Source organism: Carassius gibelio, chromosome A21 (assembly GCF_023724105.1).
Source record: "Carassius gibelio isolate Cgi1373 ecotype wild population from Czech Republic chromosome A21, carGib1.2-hapl.c, whole genome shotgun sequence".
Taxonomy (NCBI): Eukaryota; Metazoa; Chordata; class Actinopteri; order Cypriniformes; family Cyprinidae; genus Carassius; species Carassius gibelio.
This window is the reverse complement of record NC_068391.1, coordinates 501595-521651: the sequence shown is the minus strand read 5'-3', so window position 1 is coordinate 521651 and position 20057 is coordinate 501595. Positions and strand designations below refer to the sequence as shown.

General features: G+C 36.5%; 3 protein-coding genes across 6 annotated transcripts in view; all 3 read left to right on the top strand.

Annotated features, from left to right (window-relative positions):
• Positions 1–5908: 5908 nt before the first annotated feature.
• Positions 5909–17068, top strand: LOC127941896 (sphingomyelin phosphodiesterase 4). 3 transcript variants are annotated; one of them, XM_052537347.1, is made up of 20 exons: positions 5909–6037; positions 6400–6474; positions 6562–6648; positions 7214–7350; positions 7864–7939; positions 8045–8141; positions 8276–8328; positions 8467–8618; positions 8700–8832; positions 8924–8995; positions 11434–11523; positions 13599–13747; positions 13939–14029; positions 14162–14262; positions 14569–14732; positions 14809–15014; positions 15132–15362; positions 15943–16074; positions 16160–16288; positions 16419–17068. In XM_052537347.1, exons 2-20 carry the CDS (start codon positions 6436–6438, stop codon positions 16740–16742), a joined length of 2463 nt encoding a protein of 820 aa, XP_052393307.1. In that variant the 5' UTR covers positions 5909–6037; positions 6400–6435; the 3' UTR covers positions 16743–17068. The 3 variants fall into 3 exon arrangements, with proteins under 3 accessions (XP_052393307.1, XP_052393309.1, XP_052393308.1); XM_052537348.1 differs by having other exon boundaries at positions 5955–6042; XM_052537349.1 differs by lacking the exon at positions 11434–11523.
• Positions 17069–17383: 315 nt separating this feature from the next.
• LOC127941906 (uncharacterized) lies at positions 17384–19481 on the top strand. 2 transcript variants are annotated; one of them, XM_052537358.1, is made up of 6 exons: positions 17388–17502; positions 17887–17904; positions 18631–18678; positions 18775–18892; positions 19025–19235; positions 19304–19481. In XM_052537358.1, exons 1-6 carry the CDS (start codon positions 17388–17390, stop codon positions 19406–19408), a joined length of 615 nt encoding a protein of 204 aa, XP_052393318.1. In that variant the 3' UTR covers positions 19409–19481. The 2 variants fall into 2 exon arrangements, with proteins under 2 accessions (XP_052393319.1, XP_052393318.1); XM_052537359.1 differs by lacking the exon at positions 17887–17904 and having other exon boundaries at positions 17384–17502.
• LOC127941903 (coiled-coil domain-containing protein 74B-like) overlaps positions 17496–20057 on the top strand; it is a 267944-nt gene continuing 265382 nt past the window's right edge. The window contains exon 1 of the mRNA XM_052537356.1: positions 17496–17788. The gene's annotated coding sequence lies outside the window, so the exon portion shown is untranslated. The remainder of the gene's footprint in view (positions 17789–20057) is intronic.

Genomic DNA, 20057 nt, shown 5'->3' with positions numbered 1-20057 from the left:
TTCTATTGTTGCTGGAAAAGAGCACCCTGGTGTTTATCTTCTTTTGTGTTTGACAAAATAAAGTAACTCAGTCTCTATTCATAGGAAGGGGAAGACGAATAGTGATTGAAAAAGATTAAAGGAATATATATATATATATATATATATATATATATATATATATATATATATATATATATATATATATACACATAGTATCCTTTTTGCTGTGTAGAACAGAAAAGTGAATGATTGGAAATTAAAATGAGCTTAGACCACAGCTAATTCATTTAGCAACAGTTAGCCATCTTCTCTGTGGTCTCTTGTGCCTGCTCTTTCCTTCTTTCCTTGCTCGGCGCCGGCAGTGAGAGTGGGCTGGAGCCATGAAATCCATCATTCCACTTCATCTGCCGCACTCTCCCTTTCTGATCAATGATAGCGCTAATAATAACTGCCACATATTCACCTCCAGCTTGCTGTTGGTCGGGCACAGCTCAGAGCCTCCCTTTCCAGATTGCCCGGTCCGATTAAGAGCCCATTACAGGGGCTGTTTACTCATAATGTCCCTCAGGCCTGGCCCTGCTTTGTTTGCCTGTCGGTGAATCACATTGGCCATCGCTCGCTCACGTTACTATAGAGTGTGTGCAAGAGTAAGTTGCTGGCCAGAGCTCACTTAACAGCCACCATTGTCGCTACTTACAAGGGTTTCTGACTTCTAAATAGTGGACTGACAACACAGTTTCACAGGACTGTTTAAGTTTTGACATGCGTATAAAGAAACGATAAAGGAGCGATAAAAACACATGAGAAAATAAAGTGCATAATGCTTGATTATATTCAAGAAAACAATCATTTGTGTCTTAACTGAACACAGGAAATGTTAAGAAATATGGATCAATATATTTGATACACTGTCAAGTGTTAGGGTTCAAGTATATGTTGTTTATAAGTTGTTCAAGGAGAGGAAAGCACTTATATTTCTCTTATTATGTGTATCTAACTCCTGTATGTAATGGAACGATCACTCGCACTTTAAATGATTGCATGTAAATATTGTTTGTATTTTTATATTTTCAAATTACTTGTATTTTAATTTAAAACTTTTCTTACACCAGTATTTTGCATTTTAATTAAACAATTTTCAAAGAGCAAGTATTTGTATTTGTGCCCATCTCTGTCCACCAGTCATCATGTGGACATTCAGCTAAAGTTGGTTTTCATTGAACGTACAGTCCTGCCATCAACCAGCGACTTTAAATCAAACACACTGTGACATTTGACCCCATTACAGCATTCAGCTAAAGTAATCATTAGAAAGAGAAGATGGACTGCCTGCTCTGTCTCAGACCTCTTCTGTCCCATCACATCCACATTACTAGTCTCCCACCCCTACAAATGAAGAACCTCGTTTCTCTCTGAATGTTACCTGACATTATTTTTTCAGTGGATGTATTTATTTTTATTTTGCAAATGAAATATTTGTTGAGCTCTCATTTTATATTACTTAATTTTATTTGTTTGTTGGTTGGTGTAAAAACCTTTTCTACTTTCTCTTAACTATTTAAAAATTGTGCACCAGCAGTTATCTCAGTTAGACGTTGTAAAACATGCATTTCATTGACTCAATGTCATGGCTGATGAAAACAGATTGTTGTGTCATCACATTTTTTGTGATCATTGCAGTGAGCCATGATTTGGTAGATAAGTACGGCTGACTACTCTTTCATCAAATTAAGCATTTCATGCATTATTGATATTTTCAGATGTGCAAGAGAATTCTAGAGACTAAGTATGATCAAGTTTAAAGGTATCAGTACACAGAACAAATCACAACTACACTGGAAGAAAAAAAAACTGTACAGAAACAGAAAAGCAAAAATTTTGTTTGATAATTTTTCACAATTGACATTTAATCTTAAAACACAACACTATAATTCAAAATGCTGGAAAACATGAAAAATCAATATGGAAATTTTCATATTAACACTGTGCATATAAGACTCTTTTTCTAAAGAGTGTACATCAGTTAATGCCTAACTACAGTTTACTATATATATAAATTCAATGTGTAAGTCTAAATGTGAATTTGGTTTAAAAATAAATGCACTGACATTAAATATTAATTTTTAATGATTATTATCTTACCTGTATATCATCTTAAAGATTCTGCTAAGAAAAAAATAGTCCATTACAATGTGCAAAACAGCAACAAGATGAACACAGCAGTAATAACCATATTACAGTAATATGAAATCTTAAGTTTTCTGAGGTAATTTTCAATACAATCAATAACAAGTACAAAAGATTGTATTTTTGTATGAAACAAGAGTGACCAAGTCTACGAAGTGATACAGGAAACATTAAAATAGCACTAGTTTCCAGGCAAGTCTGAGTGTTAATTGTACAACCGACCAATCAGAAACGTGTTTTTCTAAGTGTAGTGTAATACAACTATTTAATTGCATATGAGATTTTATTGAGATTAGAACTTTATGAGATTAGAAGTTTTCCAGTTGTTGACAGGAACCTACAATTATTGCTTCCGCTTTTTCAAATACAGTGGGAGAACCCAGGGCTATTTTTCAAGCTCTCTCCAGATTATTTTAACAGCAGCCCACTAGCTCTGATAAGAGAATGAGAAAAATAGATATATTTTGGTCTATGCTCTCATTTAAGAGCCCCCTTTCTGAGTCACCTCACTGTTAACTCTCTGCGGGCATTTACTGCAAGCCAAAATCCGGCTCATACATTTTATGCCAGCTGCATTCATACCGAATAGAGGAAAGGACCTCTTTCTTTGCCCACGGACTGATAAAGCCACACATTGAGTGGAGGAACTGCCTACAACTTCACAGAACTGCCTTTTTGTATTTATTTTGACATTTTTGAGCTTTCCTTCCTCCACGCCATAAACACGCCTCCACTTTATTAGCAAGTAACTTACAGTAATAATGTGTGTTGCTGTACAGAAGTCCAGATACTATACTATTTATTTTCATGAAACTGAGAGAATTACCGAATTAGTGAGAGTAGCTAAAGTGGACTGTTTTTTTGTTGTTGTTTGTTTTGCTTCATTTTTATTTATTTTTTTAGATCAAGTAGGTCTAAAGTATGGTGACTAAATGTTTAACTTATGCAGAATTTTCTGATTATACCTCGAATTCAAATTGACTTGTTGAGCTCTTGGGAAATTATTAAGAAAAAGAATTCAAACATACAGTACTTTTTCCCTAGGCAAAGATTGACCTTGGATGTTCATTTTGATGAATGTGTTTTCAACACCATGATTTCAGGGTGTTATTTATCATGACATGATCAATGGCATTTTATCAATCAAAAAAAATATTTCCCAGTTATGTAATGTGTATACCTTTATATATGATGGATGGAGTCAAATGTGCATCAGAAGAGAAAATCAAGGGTATACATAAAAAAAAGATTAAACTAAGACCCAGTTTGAATAAAACAGTAGCCTTCACTTCAGACCGATTTGAACAGGTTATTTCCTGCTCCCCTGCAGAATGCAGAATATGACGTTGAAAGAGGCAGAGAATGACCCTGATTACCAGGCCCTGATGTGACTCCACACCAAGTGAACTGGTCATCCAAGGTTCAAGAGAGGTCATATCCATCATACCAGCAACGAAGAAGGTGCTTGTGCCAGGGTTCTTCCTCTTTTTCCAGCTGGAGAGTGATGACAGCCTTGTTCCAGATAAGGGCCTGATCCATTGGCCTGATTTTTGGCCAGCAGAGCAATTTAAATACCCGTCTTTGCACAGATAGATGAGGCCTGCCTTTTATAAAGGGCCAATCTATCGGCCCTTATACAAGTGAAGAAAACAAAGACAAAGTAATATCTCTCTAATGGAACCTTAAGGATTCATCATTACATTCAGAGTTTTGATGGAATTTCTCAAACGAAGACTGAAATGAAAACTGAGACTTTTTCATGTTGGACTTGATATTTCCTCTGTCGTGTTAGATGTGTTGATTGGGCATGATGAGAGATTATAAGATTTACTTCTTATAAGAATGGTGTAAGAGAGAAGAAAGATCAGTAACTGCCAGTGTCTTACGCGTCTGTCTTTTTTTAATACACATTTTGAATACTTTTCCATCTCAAAAAAGCAATCTCTCCTGAAATGCAAGTTCTTTTGAAATGATTAACAAATTCATCTAAGGACTCAAGCAATAATAGCGACACTATAGAGACACTACTCACATTTTCTCCACATTAGTGATATTGTTTCAATACAGACCTCATTATTTAGTTGTAGATCAAATGCAAGAGGAGCCTTATATAAATGCAATTACTACATTCACTTGGCACAGATGTGGCTGCTTTCTAAATTAGAGATGAGAAGTTCACGGCTCTTTCTTATTTCAGAATTTTGCTGGTGCAAAATTAACATTAAAAAAACCTGAGCAAATTTGAGAGCTCATATAAAGCAATTTTTAAAGATTATTAAAAAATGATTATTATTTCCTAACATTCCGTAACTCAACCAGATTGTTCCTATATGTAGTGTATGCTAAGTGGCAAAATTCTTGCCCGAACTGAAAAAATGCATATGATATCTACACAACCCTTAAGGCTGTTGGACATAACACACTCTTATTACATGTCTGTGCTATCAGTTCGATTCTGCCTCAGGTTCTTTTTGAAACCTGTCCAGTTGGACAAATGTTTTCCAATAGACTTGCCTTTATTACTCTTTGAATTTTGTATCATCACATAGATTAGATATTAATTTGCATCCAAATTTGGTGGTTTCATCACTAATATAATCTGATATTTGTCTGAATCCTCCCACTTTGGGGCCTGTGTGGTTCATCCAGCACATTTTACTCAGATAAACCTAATAAAAGAGTTAAGATTTTAAAAAATTTGCAGTTTATGCAAGATGCATAATTCACATCAAACTTTGGGAGTAGAAGAACAATATTTTCAAGAGGTATCTTCACTAGAATATTAACAACACAAGGTCAAAGCTGACATGTGTAATAACTGAGGGTTAAATTGAGCTGGAACATTCTGTGTTTATTTTGGATGTAGGTCTATACATATTTGAAATATTCATCAATAAGTACTAAACTGTGAGTGCATCTGAAAGCAGGAATTTAATGTAAAGTAAGTAGTCATTTATGAGTTATTTTACATAATTTGTCCTAACATAATAAGTTGCTCAGAGACAACTTATATAGCCCTATAAGAACTGATTTCGACACCTCTGGTTTAGTAATTATGTGCAATTTGGCATTTTCGATTGCTGTAGCGCCCCCTATTGGGGTCAGTCTTTGCCAGTGTCTCCCCAAATTGTGACCTATCTGGCCCGGTTCTGGTCAGGTTTCAAGTCCTTACGGTTTGGTCTGCATAATAATAATAATTATTATGATTATATTTATTATAATAATCCTTACAATTACAATAGGGTTTCAGTAGTTTTTACAATAGGGTTTTCTTGAACCCCTAAATGACATCTGGAAGAGAAAAAAAAAAAAAAACATACCTTAACCAACCTACTACATTAGCATGCCAAACAAAAACATCCATACACAGGGGACAGCACCTAAATATTTCTTCATAATATTTAAGATAATATTTATAATGGGGTAAGTGTTTCATAATATATATCTAAGGGATTGTTCTTTTTAAAGAAAATTCATTTTAGAAGTGAGTCTAATTCAGTTTTAAGAAGGATAAAAGATGGGCTAAGAATTACTTATGAAAACACATATAGAACAAAAAACTGTTAATAAAGATTTCAAAAGGAGTTTACTTTTAATATCATTATAATGAAAATAAAAAAAATTAATCTAAAAAAAATGTGTAGCATCAGCGGCATCAAATATAAAAGAGCCAATCTTGGAATAAAAATTGTTTGGCTATAGGACATCTCTTTGTAAGTACATTAGGAAGTTTATTTATGTTCGTGACCTATAGACGGCGTTGTTGTACAGTACTAGGCGGACATGACATCATAACCAACGCATTTGACTTTTCTTGGATCTAAGCGCGGTCTATTGGATTTTATTAGAAATATTGTTTTTCTTGCAGGTTAGGTAATATACCCCAAAACTAATCTGGCGTGTTTAATATATTTTCAAGTGAACATGAAACCGACTAAGCGTTAGTTCTCTTACAGAGCAAAAAAATATGTACAGGCTACACAGTTAGCTGATAGTGGAGCTAGCTGGCTAACCTATAAGCGGTAATATTGCAGAAAATGTATATTTAGGCAAACTAAAATGTTATGTTTAAGGTAGACTGATAGTGATTAGTTAAGCAAGCCTGAAATACGCTAGTTTTCATTGGTAACGTTGACTGGCACTGGAATGCTAGAAGTAACGTTACCTCTCTAAGTTAGTGATGCTGAATGGTTTGAAATGTGAGTGGATTATTAATGTCTTTAATTACAGGTTTGGCGTTGACTTGTGGTCGTTTATCAAGTTTTCATGGCTGCACCTGCCCTGCAACAGCCCAGTTATCTTCTGGTTAGTTCTAGATTCAGCTGTTCATATATTAGGTTTAGCTACTTGAGTTCATTTCTCTTTCTAACCGTTGTGTCTTTATGCCTGCAGGCCAATTTAAAGGCAGACTGGACCATTAAACCTCTTCATCAAAGATGTCACGAGTTGAGCAAAATTATAGAGGATTACCCTGCAAAGGTACGGTTCTCTGATTTAATACATGCAAGAAAATTGAAATACTTTATTAGTACATCTATGATTAATGTTATTATTTACAGTGCTGTGAATGACTTTACAGTCTATTGTGGAGGATCCATTAAGGTTTTATAACATACTTATTTTTGCACACAACACAGGCTGCTTTTTATTAGATTCATCTGAGAAATCTGTTGAGGCAACTGAGACGTTGCACATGTTTTTAGAGATTGTGCCTAGCAGATGACAATGCCTTTAATCTCTAAAAACATGTGCAATGTCGCAGTTGCCTCAACGGATTTCTAAACCTCATTCATGTAGACAGCTGATGTCCTGCTGGCGCCACTTTCCCTTCACCCTGACTCAACTCTGCTGTCTAAATGAATGATGTTTATTTAGTGCTGAAGATTCATTTGAGCGTTTGTGCAGGCGCCAAATGCCTGTTCTCTCTTGCTTCATTTGTTGGCTAAGCCACTTATGAGGCCTATGTTTACTTGGATTGCTTAGAGAATGGCATGCATGTGCCCCTAATCTTTGAAAAATCTGGTTTGTGTTTATATGATATTAGGAAATGCATGCAATCTTTCCCTGGTTGGTGGAGAGTGTGTTCGGGAGCCTGGATGGAATTCTTATTGGCTGGAACCTGCGCTATCTGCAGGCTCGCATGACAGAGTACAACATCGCCATGGACTTCCTGGACCCAAGGTTCTTTTTATTTGTGTTATTCGGTATTCTTGTATTTGTATGTGTGACTAGTGTTACTGCTGTTTTTCAGAGTACAGGTCAGAGTAGAATTCTGATATGTCAGAATCAAGCTCTTCACAGAGCTAAAACAGTGATCACGCCGCTGTGGGAAACAAACGTATCCATCAAGTTCCACGTTCTTCTCTTTTCACTCTGATGTTATATAGGCTATCCAGCCTAGATACTAAACTTATAATCATGGCGCCCTATATATGAAAACAGTTCAAAAATAGACCATTCATTGAAGGTACGGCTTATAATCTGGTGCGCCTTATAGTGCGGAAAATACTGTAACGGCTGCTGAAAATTCAGCTTTGCAATCACAGGAATAAATTACATTTAAAATCCAAATTATATCATGATCGAGATATTTAAATTGTAGTGATATTTCACAATCTTCCTGACCCAAACTTTTGAATGGTGGTGTGTAGACATTGCTCTGTTGTAATCAAATTGTAAATATTTATTCAACAGTGGTCCTATGATGAAATTGGTGTACAAACTACAAGCTGAGGAATACAAGTATGAGTTTCCAGTCAGTTATCTTCCAGTAAGTGTATTCATTTAGGTTTTTGGTGCATCATCCCCGATGAATTTCAAAGTGGAAACGGCATTATTAACCGTGTCTACATTAATTTGTATTTCGTATGCACAGGGTCCTGTAAAGTCATCCATTCAGGCTGGGGTTCTGCCAGACTGCCCTCTGTTTCACAATAAAATCCAGTTCCCCATGTCAGGCCTTCTATTACTCAGTACGTCTTGGCTCTTTTTCACACCAACTTTTATGTTAATTCTATAAATTGTATTATATAGCTTATCATAGCTGTTACAAGGCTGTTTCATCACGTTCTTTCTCTCACATAGATATGTTTTTAATCCTTCGCAGATCCTTTTGAATATTATATGTTCAGCTTTGCCTACAGTCTCATTGCACCAAAGGTAAAGCGCTTCTGCTGTCATTTTGCTTGATTTGATTATGACTTGATTTTCACACCCTGATGGTTATTTAACAGGATCCTAGGATTTTTTTTTGGCTCATTATAAGTTCATTTAAATGTTGTTTAATAACCTTTTCAGAACTACCCTCCAGGGCAGCATGGGAGTTGCTCAGATAGCGCATACTTTGTGCTTGTCAACACCTATCTCAAGTACTTTCTCCCTACAGAGGGCAATGTGCCTCCATCACCCTTCTCAGACCCCAGGGGAACCGTGGCTTCTCCTGCTCCAAGGTATCATGGTGTCATTTAAAAGAGCCTTTTCTCAGCAAGTAAGCTCCAGTTTTATATGCTTTTATATTCTCCCTGTTCCAGGTCTCCCAGTGTGCCTTATGTTGGATATAGTGGGCACAGCACCAGTTTGTTGAAGCGTCATATTACACATCAGCCCTCAGTTAACGCTGACCCTGCCGCACAAGAGATCTGGAGGTCAGAGACGCTTCTGCAGGTAGGAACAGATGTTAATTATTCTTCATTGTCATTTCTGATGTTTACTTCATGTTTGGGCATGAACTTCATGGTTGTGTGTGTTTCTAAAGGTGTTTGTGGAGATGTGGCTCCATCACTATTCTCTGGAGATGTACCAGAAGCTGCAGTCTCCTCAGGTGAAGGTAAGAATGTGATACGGGCCTTCAGACCTACACACTCCCTTCCTCCTCTGTGCACGGCTGGCTGGCTGGCTCCAACCCTTCACCCCTGCACTGCATAGGGACTGCTGCACGACACCCACCCTGACTTATGCACTTCCTCTCGCTCTGTGAATGAAACACACACATGCTTTAACAAATATACCCTTCGTCATTCATATCTAGAGTGTCAATATTAGCATTTTTGTGTTAAGCTTTTTTAATGATGGGAATTGAAAATATTCGAATTACATTTTTGGATTATGCTAATATAGCTGGCCTCAATGCATGGCTAACAGATACAGTCTAAAAACCAGAAAGTTTTGCACTTTAAAGCTGGGACTGAATCTGAACTAGTCCTCCACATTTCCATAAATGTGTTACTGCTAGTGCTGTTACACTGCTAATGTTCAGTATTTGACTTAAAATTAATATAATTTTTTTTATCATCACATTTTAAGCTATTATTGTTTAAATCAACGTGAACTAAATAACGTAACTATTTTAGTCATCTTAAAATTATTGTTCATATAAAATATATGTATATAAAATAAAGTCAGTCATTGCAGTTGTCCCAGCTTATTTCATTCTTTGACAAATTTATTAGTTGCAAAATTTACAAGCAAACTTAATTTTCTTGTGCAATATATAAAATATATACGTCATCATATATATATATACTATGAACAGATTGGTTAAAGTTTATAATGCAATATATACACTTCTGCTTCCCTTCTTAAGGAAATACCTGAAAAATCAAGGTTTTACGTATTTATTTTTTTTTAATATATATATTACCTTATTATGAATATAATTTTGGTAGTTTTCTAACTAATCCAGTTATCAGCTTTATTTCAGATTGTGCAAGCTCTTGATTTTAAGAGTGATTGAACGTTAATGTCTTCTGTAGCTGGTTGTGGGTACTTCATCATCCTCTCAATCCAGCACTAATGCATTTGAACCATATTGCTGGTGTATTTCATGTGATTTTAGTCATCTCGAAGTTTACTGAGGCCCCCTAGTGGTTTCAGACCTCTGCAGTTGATAACTGTTTGTGTAGAACATGAATTTCCCCAGAAATTTAATTTCCTCTGTGCTCAAGGACTCAGTTAAAATCAACCCAATGTCATTTGATTGCTGAACACAGCTTTTAGATTCATATTTGCTTTGTTCTCTGTTGTTTGATGATTTGGGAGGAATAAGCATAGTACACACTGGGCATGTGATTGAAGTGGATGAGTTATTGCTTAATCTTTGAGTCTGCATGACGCAGCCCACTGGCTCCTCGATATGTCTTCTGTCTTTGTTCCTTGGCTGTGGGGTGTATGTAAGGTTTTGGTGTGTCTGGCTTCCACTTCTGTTTCCCTGTCCGTGTGTTATTTACAGTCAGTATATCAGTGCAAGTCTCCCTCCAGTCAGCCCAGAGCATATTAAGTCTGGCATCATTTATTTAACATCTGTGTGGTGGAGATTATGAACTGGAAGTCACCAGTTTACTGAGAATTATAGAAATGGTTCACCCAGGAAATAAAAATTCAATCATTATTCAATCACCCTCTAAAGTTATTCCAAAGCTTTATGCTGTTATTTTACTTCAACACCAAAAGAAAAAAACGTTTTACTTTTTAATTTTCACACACACACGCACAGTAGATCATTTTTGGTGGGTGAACTGTTAAATTCTAGGGATGAAAAAAAAAACATTTGCATGGATTAAAATTATTAATCAAAAATCTATTATTTGTCTGAAGAGTAAATTGGTGACTAGTATCAGTGTGTTTCATGATGAAAACTTTAAAGATGCAGTCTCTCCTTTTCTGCTTTCATAAGCTCCATTTGGTTTTATTTGAAATCATAGAGATTAGATGAAATTGCAAAGCCGAAGGTAATATCGTTTATCAAACAGACTTGAGAGTCAAGAGCCAGAATACAAATTACGTTCCTTGTTTGCCTTGACTACATTTACCAGGCTTCCTGAGGCAATCAATTCTACAGTTATCTGTAGTTTATACTCTATTTAGCGAATTTGTTTTGCTCTAGAAAATGTCAGTAACAGAAAAGCAAGTAGACACCATTTTATCTGTAATTTTTAAGAATATTTCCTTTGGTGATATTTCAGTTAAAAAAATCAAATCACATCATTTAGCAATTGTTGCGAAAAGGACAACTGCATCATCTTCATGTTCATTGCATTCCTCTTTTGTGGTCAATATCGATTTGTCTCTTTCTTTGATTTTGTACACCCCCATTTCTGTCCTGATGTCCAACTACTTTTCTTGGATTGCACTCTGTCCTTTTTTCCTTTCTATTCTCATGTTCACTGGCCTGCTCCTCTCCCCTTCTCTTCCTTTCCTTCCCCCACTGTGTTCCTCTATTCCCTCTCCCCACCCCTCCCCTCCACCCGTTTGTGATGGGTCCTTCAGCTGGCGTTGTTGCAGTACCGCCTCAGTATGTCCAGCATGCTGTGCCAACCCCCCGCCCCACCAGGCTCTGGGACCCTCCACACATACCAAGTACTTTTACCTTTTCATTCAGTTCCACGGGCTTCCTGGAGGTAACCTAAGACTAGATAGGAGTTAGACTAGGGGTTGATTTTAACATGAATGGTTTAGGCCAGTCTTAAGTTGGGAGATTTGGTCTGATTGTAATGTGTGATTGAATTAATCTAACTAATAAGTTTTGTGATTTACTAAATTATTAGAATATATTGTGGTGTTGAGAGCTTGTGAGAAATGTTTTTTTATTTTTATGCATGTCTTTTTATGTATCCATCTTTATCTTTTTGGGTTGTTTGTTCTTGTGCAAACACTACTACACTACACAGAATATCCAGACCAAATTGCTCAGACATCTTTGGTTTTATTGTTTCAAAAAATACAGTATTGTTCAAAATAATAGCAGTACAATGTGACTAACCAGAATAATCAAGGTTTTTCGTATATTTTTTTATTGTTACGTGGCAAACAAGTTACCAGTAGGTTCAGTAGATTGTCAGAAAACAAATGAGACCCAGCATTCATGATATGCACGCTCTTAAGGCTGTGCAATTGGGCAATTACCGGTAGTTGAATTAGTTGAAAGGGGTGTGTTCAAAAAAATAGCAGTGTGGCATTCAATCACTGAGGTCATCAATTTTGTGAAGAAACAGGTGTGAATCAGGTGGCCCCTATTTAAGGATGAAGCCAACACTTGTTGAACATGCATTTGAAAGCTGAGGAAAATGGGTCGTTCAAGACATTGTTCAGAAGAACAGCGTACTTTGATTAAAAAGTTGATTAGAGAGGGGAAAACCTATAAAGAGGTGCAAAAAATGATAGGCTGTTCAGCAAAGTCCCTCTGTTAAAAAAAAGGCATGTGCAGAAGAGGTTACAATTTGCCAAAGAACACATCAACTGGCCTAAAGAGAAATGGAGGAACATTTTGTGGACTGATGAGAGTAAAATTGTTCTTTTTGGGTCCAAGGGCCACAGGCAGTTTGTGAGACGACCCCCAAACTCTGAATTCAAGCCACAGTACACAGTGAAGACAGTGAAGCATGGAGGTGCAAGCATCATGATATGGGCATGTTTCTCCTACTATGGTGTTGGGCCTATTTATTGCATACCAGGGATCATGGATCAGTTTGCATATGTTAAAATACTTGAAGAGGTCATGTTGCCCTATGCTGAAGAGGACATGCCCTTGAAATGGTTGTTTCAACAAGACAATGACCCAAAACACACTAGTAAACGGGCAAAGTCTTGGTTCCAAACCAACAAAATTAATGTTATGGAGTGGCCAGCCCAATCTCCAGACCTTAATCCAATTGAGAACTTGTGGGGTGATATCAAAAATGCTGTTTCTGAAGCAAAACCAAGAAATGTGAATGAATTGTGGAATGTTGTTAAAGAATCATGGAGTGGAATAACAGCTGAGAGGTGCTACAAGTTGGTTGACTCCATGCCACACAGATGTCAAGCAGTTTTAAAAAACTGTGGTCGTACAACTAAATATTAGTTTAGTGATTCACAGGATTGCTAAATCCCAGAAAAAAAAATGTTTGTACAAAATAGTTTTGAGTTTGTACAGTCAAAGGTAGACACTGCTATTTTTTTGAACACACCCCTTTCAACTAATTGCCCAATTGCACAGCCTTAAGAGTGTGCATATCATGAATGCTGGGTCTTGTTTGTTTTCTGACAATCTACTGAACCTACTGGTAACTTGTTTGCCACGTAGCAATAAAAAATATACTAAAAACCTTGATTATGCTGGTTAGTCACATTGTACTGCTATTATTTTGAACAAAACTGTACCTTGTTTCAACTATATAAATGAAACCCCATGTAAGATGGTTTTGATAATGTATTACACTGTGGATGCCATGTAATTTAGCGTGGCCACTTCTGTTTTTCTTTTGTGATATTTGTTGTTTATGAAGTTTAAGGACATTGAGAATTACCAGCATTACTCTATAGAAATCAATGGATTTAATCAAGCTCCTTAAATGAACCTCTCTGTTTGTTAATGTCAGACAAACAGGTTAATAACAAGTAGAAATGGAGTCTCCGGTGGTAAAAATCTGACTTGTGTTTGGATGATGTCTTAGGAGCCCTTCATGCCTTCGGAGGAGCACGTCCTTGTTGTGCGTCTCCTGGTCAAGCATCTGCACGCCTTTTCCTGCAGCCTGAAGCAGGAGTCAATCTTCTCCTCAACCTCTGCCCACTCCCACAGCAGTCCTCTGGAAGAGCTCAAGCGGTGGGTTTTTACAGCCTGCAAGCCTCTGTCAACTCATCCAAATAATCAGGCTATAGAACTAAAACATCTGTAAATCTAAGCTGGCCCGTCATAAAGAGGAGCTATTCGCCCTATCATGCGGCAGGGACTTGATTGAGCTGTCTTCTGTTTTACTGCTCTGTCAATAAACCTCCACTCTCTGTCTTCCTTAGTGTGGTGGTACAGAGGTTTGTTCAGCAAAAGCTATATGTCTTCCTACAACACTGCTTTGGTCACTGGCCTTTGGACGCCTCATTCAGAGCGGTAAATGTGCACAATCATGTTTGGAGCCTACTTTTATACATTTTCATTAAACATTATGTGATGTTTAAAACATAGTGAGAGCTATGATGCTAAGTGGATGTATTTAAATAATGTGCATGTTTTGTTGTTTAGGTATTAGAGACGTGGCTTAGTTACATCCAGCCCTGGAGATACACTGGAGAAAAAAACAATACCCAAGCAGATGGACAGAATAGAAGTGTTCCCGATAAATGGTAGTTTATACATTGGGTGCTTATTAAAAGATTACATACACTGCTGTTCAAAAGTTTGGGTTTGGTTAAATATATATCGAAATTAATACTTCTATTCATCAAGGATGCATTAAATTGATCAAAAGTGTTTACTGTGCTGTATTGATCAAATAAATTCAGCCTTGGTTAACATAAAAATAAAACCTTTTTTCATACATTTGAATGGATAGTGTACATCAAATGTTGTTTCAGAGAGTGCACTGAACGGCTCTGGCAGTTTGTAACATTCAGATCATTACTTAAAAGCTGGGTCTCTGTTATTTACAGGGCTTCATTTGTGCAGGAGAATCTGCTTATGTACACAAAGCTTTTCCAGGGCTTCTTGAATCGAGCCATGCGCACAGACTTGGTCAATGCCAAAAATGCCCTGATGGTCTTTAGGGTCGCCAAAGTCTTTGTTCAACCAAACCTGTCAGAGATGATCCAGAAGGGTATGTGAGAGAGATTTTACTATGATATGAGATATTGCTTTACTATGAGCAAATCATTGAGAATTTGTACCTCCAGCTGAGCAGTTGTTCTTGGAGCCAGAGCATGCCATCCTGCAGCGACAGAACCGTGTCTTCCTGACACCTTCACATGGTGGCAGCTTCCTTTCTTCCCGCCAGCCAATGGGGACAGACAGCGTCTTCAAAGTCAAAAGTCATGTTTACAGCCTAGAAGGGCAGGACTGCCAGTACAACCTGATGTTTGGTCCTGATCTGCGGAAGAATGTAAGCTGACATTTAATGCTAAAATCAATGTTGGATGCATGTGATGAGCAGTCATGTGATCATGAATGGTCGTAACACAGATAAGGATATTATAGACCATGATTCTGTCAATTCCAGGTGCTAAAGCTCATCCAGATTATCGCCCAAGCCCGACAGACGGCTAAACGGATATCAGATCATTCCACGGAAATGGCTGCAAACAACTCTTTTCTCTCATGGTTTAGCGTTGGCTCCTCGGATCAGAACAACACCTTTAACGGAGGAGAGATGGATGATATGGGAGAGGGTGTGAAGAAAACTCATGAGTTCTTGGACAAAGCACTGGACTACCTCTGTCAGATATTCCGGGTCAGTCTATAACGGCTTTTATTTAAGATGTGTGTCATAAGCTACCGTTCAAGTTTGGGGTCAGGTTAAAATTTTTGAAAATGTTTTTGAAAGCTGCAATTATTTGATCAAAAATACAAAACAGAAAGTAATACAATAAAAATATAAATATATATAAATAATTCTGTATTTTAATATATTTTAAAATGTAATTCCTATTATGTTTTCTTTCAGATCTCAGTATTTGAATGGTTTAGTTTAGTTTATTAGTTTATAATAATGTGGACAGTCTCCTTTCATAAAAAGAGCAGCTTTAGCCTCAAAGGCTAATTTCCAGCTGTAGTTGTTAATAGGCACACAGCAAGTAAATATATTACAATTATATTCATATTTACAGCATAGCTAGACAAGGAGTTAGACATGCAAGCAAAGTGGCACATAATTAAAATAAGCATAGATAAGCAAGCACAAAGTTTTTTTTTATAAAGAGTTGCTAATGGCTTTAGCAATGAGCTATGAATTTGTCCCCAGCTTGGTAATGTGTGTATTTATATACATAGTTCACTCCTTTAACTTTAATTTAGTTTCATATGTTGTATAGTTGAATGCAGGGCAGCTGTCTCAGATGATGGTCAATGTGGCATCTGTAGACGATGAAGGGGCATCCAAACAACTGCCAGACTGCATCCCGAGTGAAAATGGGCTTTTATTAACAGACCTGGGCAGGTTGCAGGTGAGTTTTAGTTTGGCCATCTTCTTCAACATTCATTTTGACATTCATAGCAATTTTACTACAAATTTAATTTCATATTTTACAGATCATCAATGGTCTTCGCAGATTTGAAATCGAATATCAAGGAGATCCAGAGCTTCAGCCTATCAGGAGCTATGAAAATGCTTTTTTGGTTCGACTGATGTTCCAGATCTCATCCTTTATTAATGCGAGAGTAAGAATATTGCTTATCCTAGAGTTTCATCCAAAGTGAAACTTTATTATGGTTATTAATGTATGTGTTGATGCAGCAATGATGCACATGCGTTTCACTTTAATGTGACCGTATTGGCTGTGTCCTATAGTTTGGAGAACACATGGAGACGCTGTGTTCTCGACAGGACCTCCTGGGCAGAATAGGACGACACTACCTGAGCAGATGCTCAAAAGTAGCAGAGCAATGGCGGAAGAGTCCAGTGACACGGCAGATGAGGGAACGTCCTCAGCGAGCCCGTCTCAGCCTGAGGGTGTTGGCCAGCTATCGCACCCTCCTCATCCTCCTCCTGCTCTACATGCTGTTAGCACTACTCTCATTCGGTGTTCTCTCCAGCACTGGACTCATTCTCGTTGTCAGCTTTCTATATGAGCTCCTGTTGAACTTTCTTCATGAAAAACTAAAGATGCCATAAATTAAAATTCATGATGCCATTTTAATTTATATATATATAATTTTTTTTATGTTAATACTAAACTTCTAGCAACCTGTTCTCAAAGGTGAATGCATGAAGGTTTTTTTATAAACAGTATTTGCACTGCAAGTGTATTGGTACATTTAATGACACATTGAACAGGGAATGTCATGTCTAATGTACAGTGTTTTTTTAATCTATGAGTGGTGCTTAATCCAGCTTTTCAGACATTAAATTCATTTATAATGGTATATTTTTTTTGCCAATGTAACACTCCGAACAGTACAATGTCTGTACTTAACTCATTAAAAGGACATCATGTCTAATATGTGTACTGGATTTAGTTTAGTTATAGAAACACTGATGTGTATCAGATCTGCAGGTAATTTTACACTGAATTGTTGAATTGAGTTAAATCTGTTATATCCCAGCAGTATTCGAGGTAGTAGTGCTGTTACCATAGCAGCCACTACAATATTAAAAGTTCCGGTGGGAGAAGAGGAGCGGACAACATTGTAAACAAATCCGCTCTCTCCATTAATAAATACGCGTGACAAGGTTGCAAGTTTTGAGCGTGGTAGTGATACATCATCCGCGCGAGTACAAGCATGTGACGTCATCAGTGTGGGAAACGAGGGAAGAGAAATGGGTGCGCGCGTCGCTTCACTGCAGGGGAATATTGACTTCTTACAAAAGCAGCATAGAGAAACTCTGGAGAAATTACACGGGCAAATAGATCGTTTAAAACGGGAAAATAAAGGTACATTTATGTAACGTTACATTTCTTTCTACATGTTACAGAAATAATGTTTGTGCCTTTTAATGAACGACACAAATGGGATCATTAGTCTGCTTCTATTATATATAGACGAGTGTGCAACTATTATATATTTTATTGTATTTTATAGATAGTATTTGTCCATGCACTTACAACAAACTTTTCATTCTTTTTGCATTTTATTGAAAATGTGTTAAGATTAATAACACTTCCCGTTTTGCTGGAAGTTAGGGAAATAGTTCAGCCCATTCAGTTATCATTTACTCAAGTCATGTTGTTAAAACCTGTTAGCGGAATGACTTTCACTGTAAGGGAAGTTGCTATGAGACTGAGGCTGTAATTATCTCTTTTCTTTTTCTGCGAAAGGAAGTCAACAACACGAGGGTGAGTAAATGATGACAGAACGTGTATTTTCAGGTTTATTGAGGTCGGGTGTATCAGAGCGGATACTGTAGTGCAGGTTGCCTGGTGACGTCGAGTTGCAGAATGAGGAACATGAAAGAATGGCGTTTGAAACCTTTGTGGGTGGCATAGTATCAGATTACACTCACAAACGTTTTTGGTCTTTTGTTTCTGTCAATGTTTAATCATTTGCGATATTTTACCGTTCATATACTGTTTTCTGTTGGACAAAAACATTTTACATTTCATGATATATATATATATATATATATATATATATATATATATATATATATATATATATATATATATTGTGTGTGTGTGTGTGTATATAAAATTGTTTTACTGTTGAAATGTTCATGAAAAACCATTAAATATGCCATGAAGTATTTTTATATATATTGATATGCTTTTGAAACTAGCGTTAATTTTGAAACATAAATCAAATCAGCATTTTTTAACGTTTTCCCATTGTAACAAACTTACCCCATATAATGGGGCACATTGTCACAAAAAGTGACCGTGTCCTGTGTGTAAGCTGAAATAGTAATTTCGATTTCTGAGATTGAGAGAAATATTCATGAAAAATAAAAAAATATGATGTCTAGTCCTGGTCTTCTAATGTGACACATACATACATTATATGATATATCATTAATTAAACCTCATTCTCCATTATGTATTTGTTATGTAATTATGTGGTTACAGAGTTGCAGTATAAGCTGATAATGGACCTTCCAAAGTCGAGTAGTAAAGGTTGAGTGACACTTCTGATCTCTAACATCTTCTCAAACAAAACCACTGGCAAGATTTATTGGGACATGTTTAACTTGCAGCACCTTTCCATGACAGGATCCAGCCGTAGAATCTGTAAGCACCATACAGAGAGCAACAAGTTCCAGAGAGACAGAAGGAACTATTTGGAACAGACTTTGGAGGAAACCTGCTCACAACAAGCCAGAGAGATTAGGTGCTTACAAAACTGCATATAAGATATTATTATTAATTAATATTATTTTATCTAATATTATTTTAACTTTTAATTATTTTATATAGATAGAAGAAAGGGGATACATAGATTAGTAACATTCTTCTCCGACAGCAGTCATTTACAAAGTAGAGAAACCAGATCCAATTCCTTCACAGCCAACAGAACGGAAGGTCCTCCAGAAGCTAAAGCAGGGTTCATCACTTCTCTACAGCCTCTAATGATCCAGTGTAGCCCCTCTCAGGTTCCTCGACCTCCCTCCCTACAGGAATGTGAAGTCATCATACGCCAGCTATACAACGCTAACAGCCTGCAGTCCCAGGAGGTGAGATCATATATTTCTTAATGTCTCTCAATATATTATATAATCCATTTTAATTTTTCTCCTCTCAGATCCTACGCGTGAAAGCTGTTCTCAAAGACATTGTATTCAACAAGAAAATAACAGCAGAAAATTACATTTTGACAAAGGCTTATCTTGGCGATGGTAAAAGGTAATTTCTGTATTGTCAGAAAGCCTGACAAGACAATGTCACCATTCTACCATTTCCTTAGACACACACACACACACACACACACACACACACCCGTTGAAAAGTTTGGGATCAGAACTATTTTTCATGTTTTTTAAAGGAGTTTCTTATGCTCCTCAAGGAGCATTTATTTGATCATAAATAGAGGAAAAAATTTAATATTGTGAAATATTATTACGATGTAATAACGTTTTTCTATTTTAATATATCTAATTTATTCCTGTGAATTTTCAGCATCATTACTCCAAGTCTTTAGTATCACATGATCCTTCAGAAATCTTTTTAATATGCTGATTTATTATCAGTGCTTATTAATATGCTGCTTAATATATTTTTTTCAGAACCTGTGATCTTTTGTTCAGGATTCTTTGATGAATAAAAAGTTAAAAAGAAGAGCATTTATTTAAAATAGAAATCTTTATATTGATTTATATTGTTAGAAAAAAATTATATTTTGAATAAATGCTGTTCTTTTTAACTTTTCTGTTCATCAAAGAATCCTGAAAAAAAGTATTTCAGTTTCCAAAAAAATATTTGGCAGCACAACTGTTGCCAACATTGATAATTATACTAATAAATCAGCATATTATGGTTTCTTAAGGATTATAAGACAC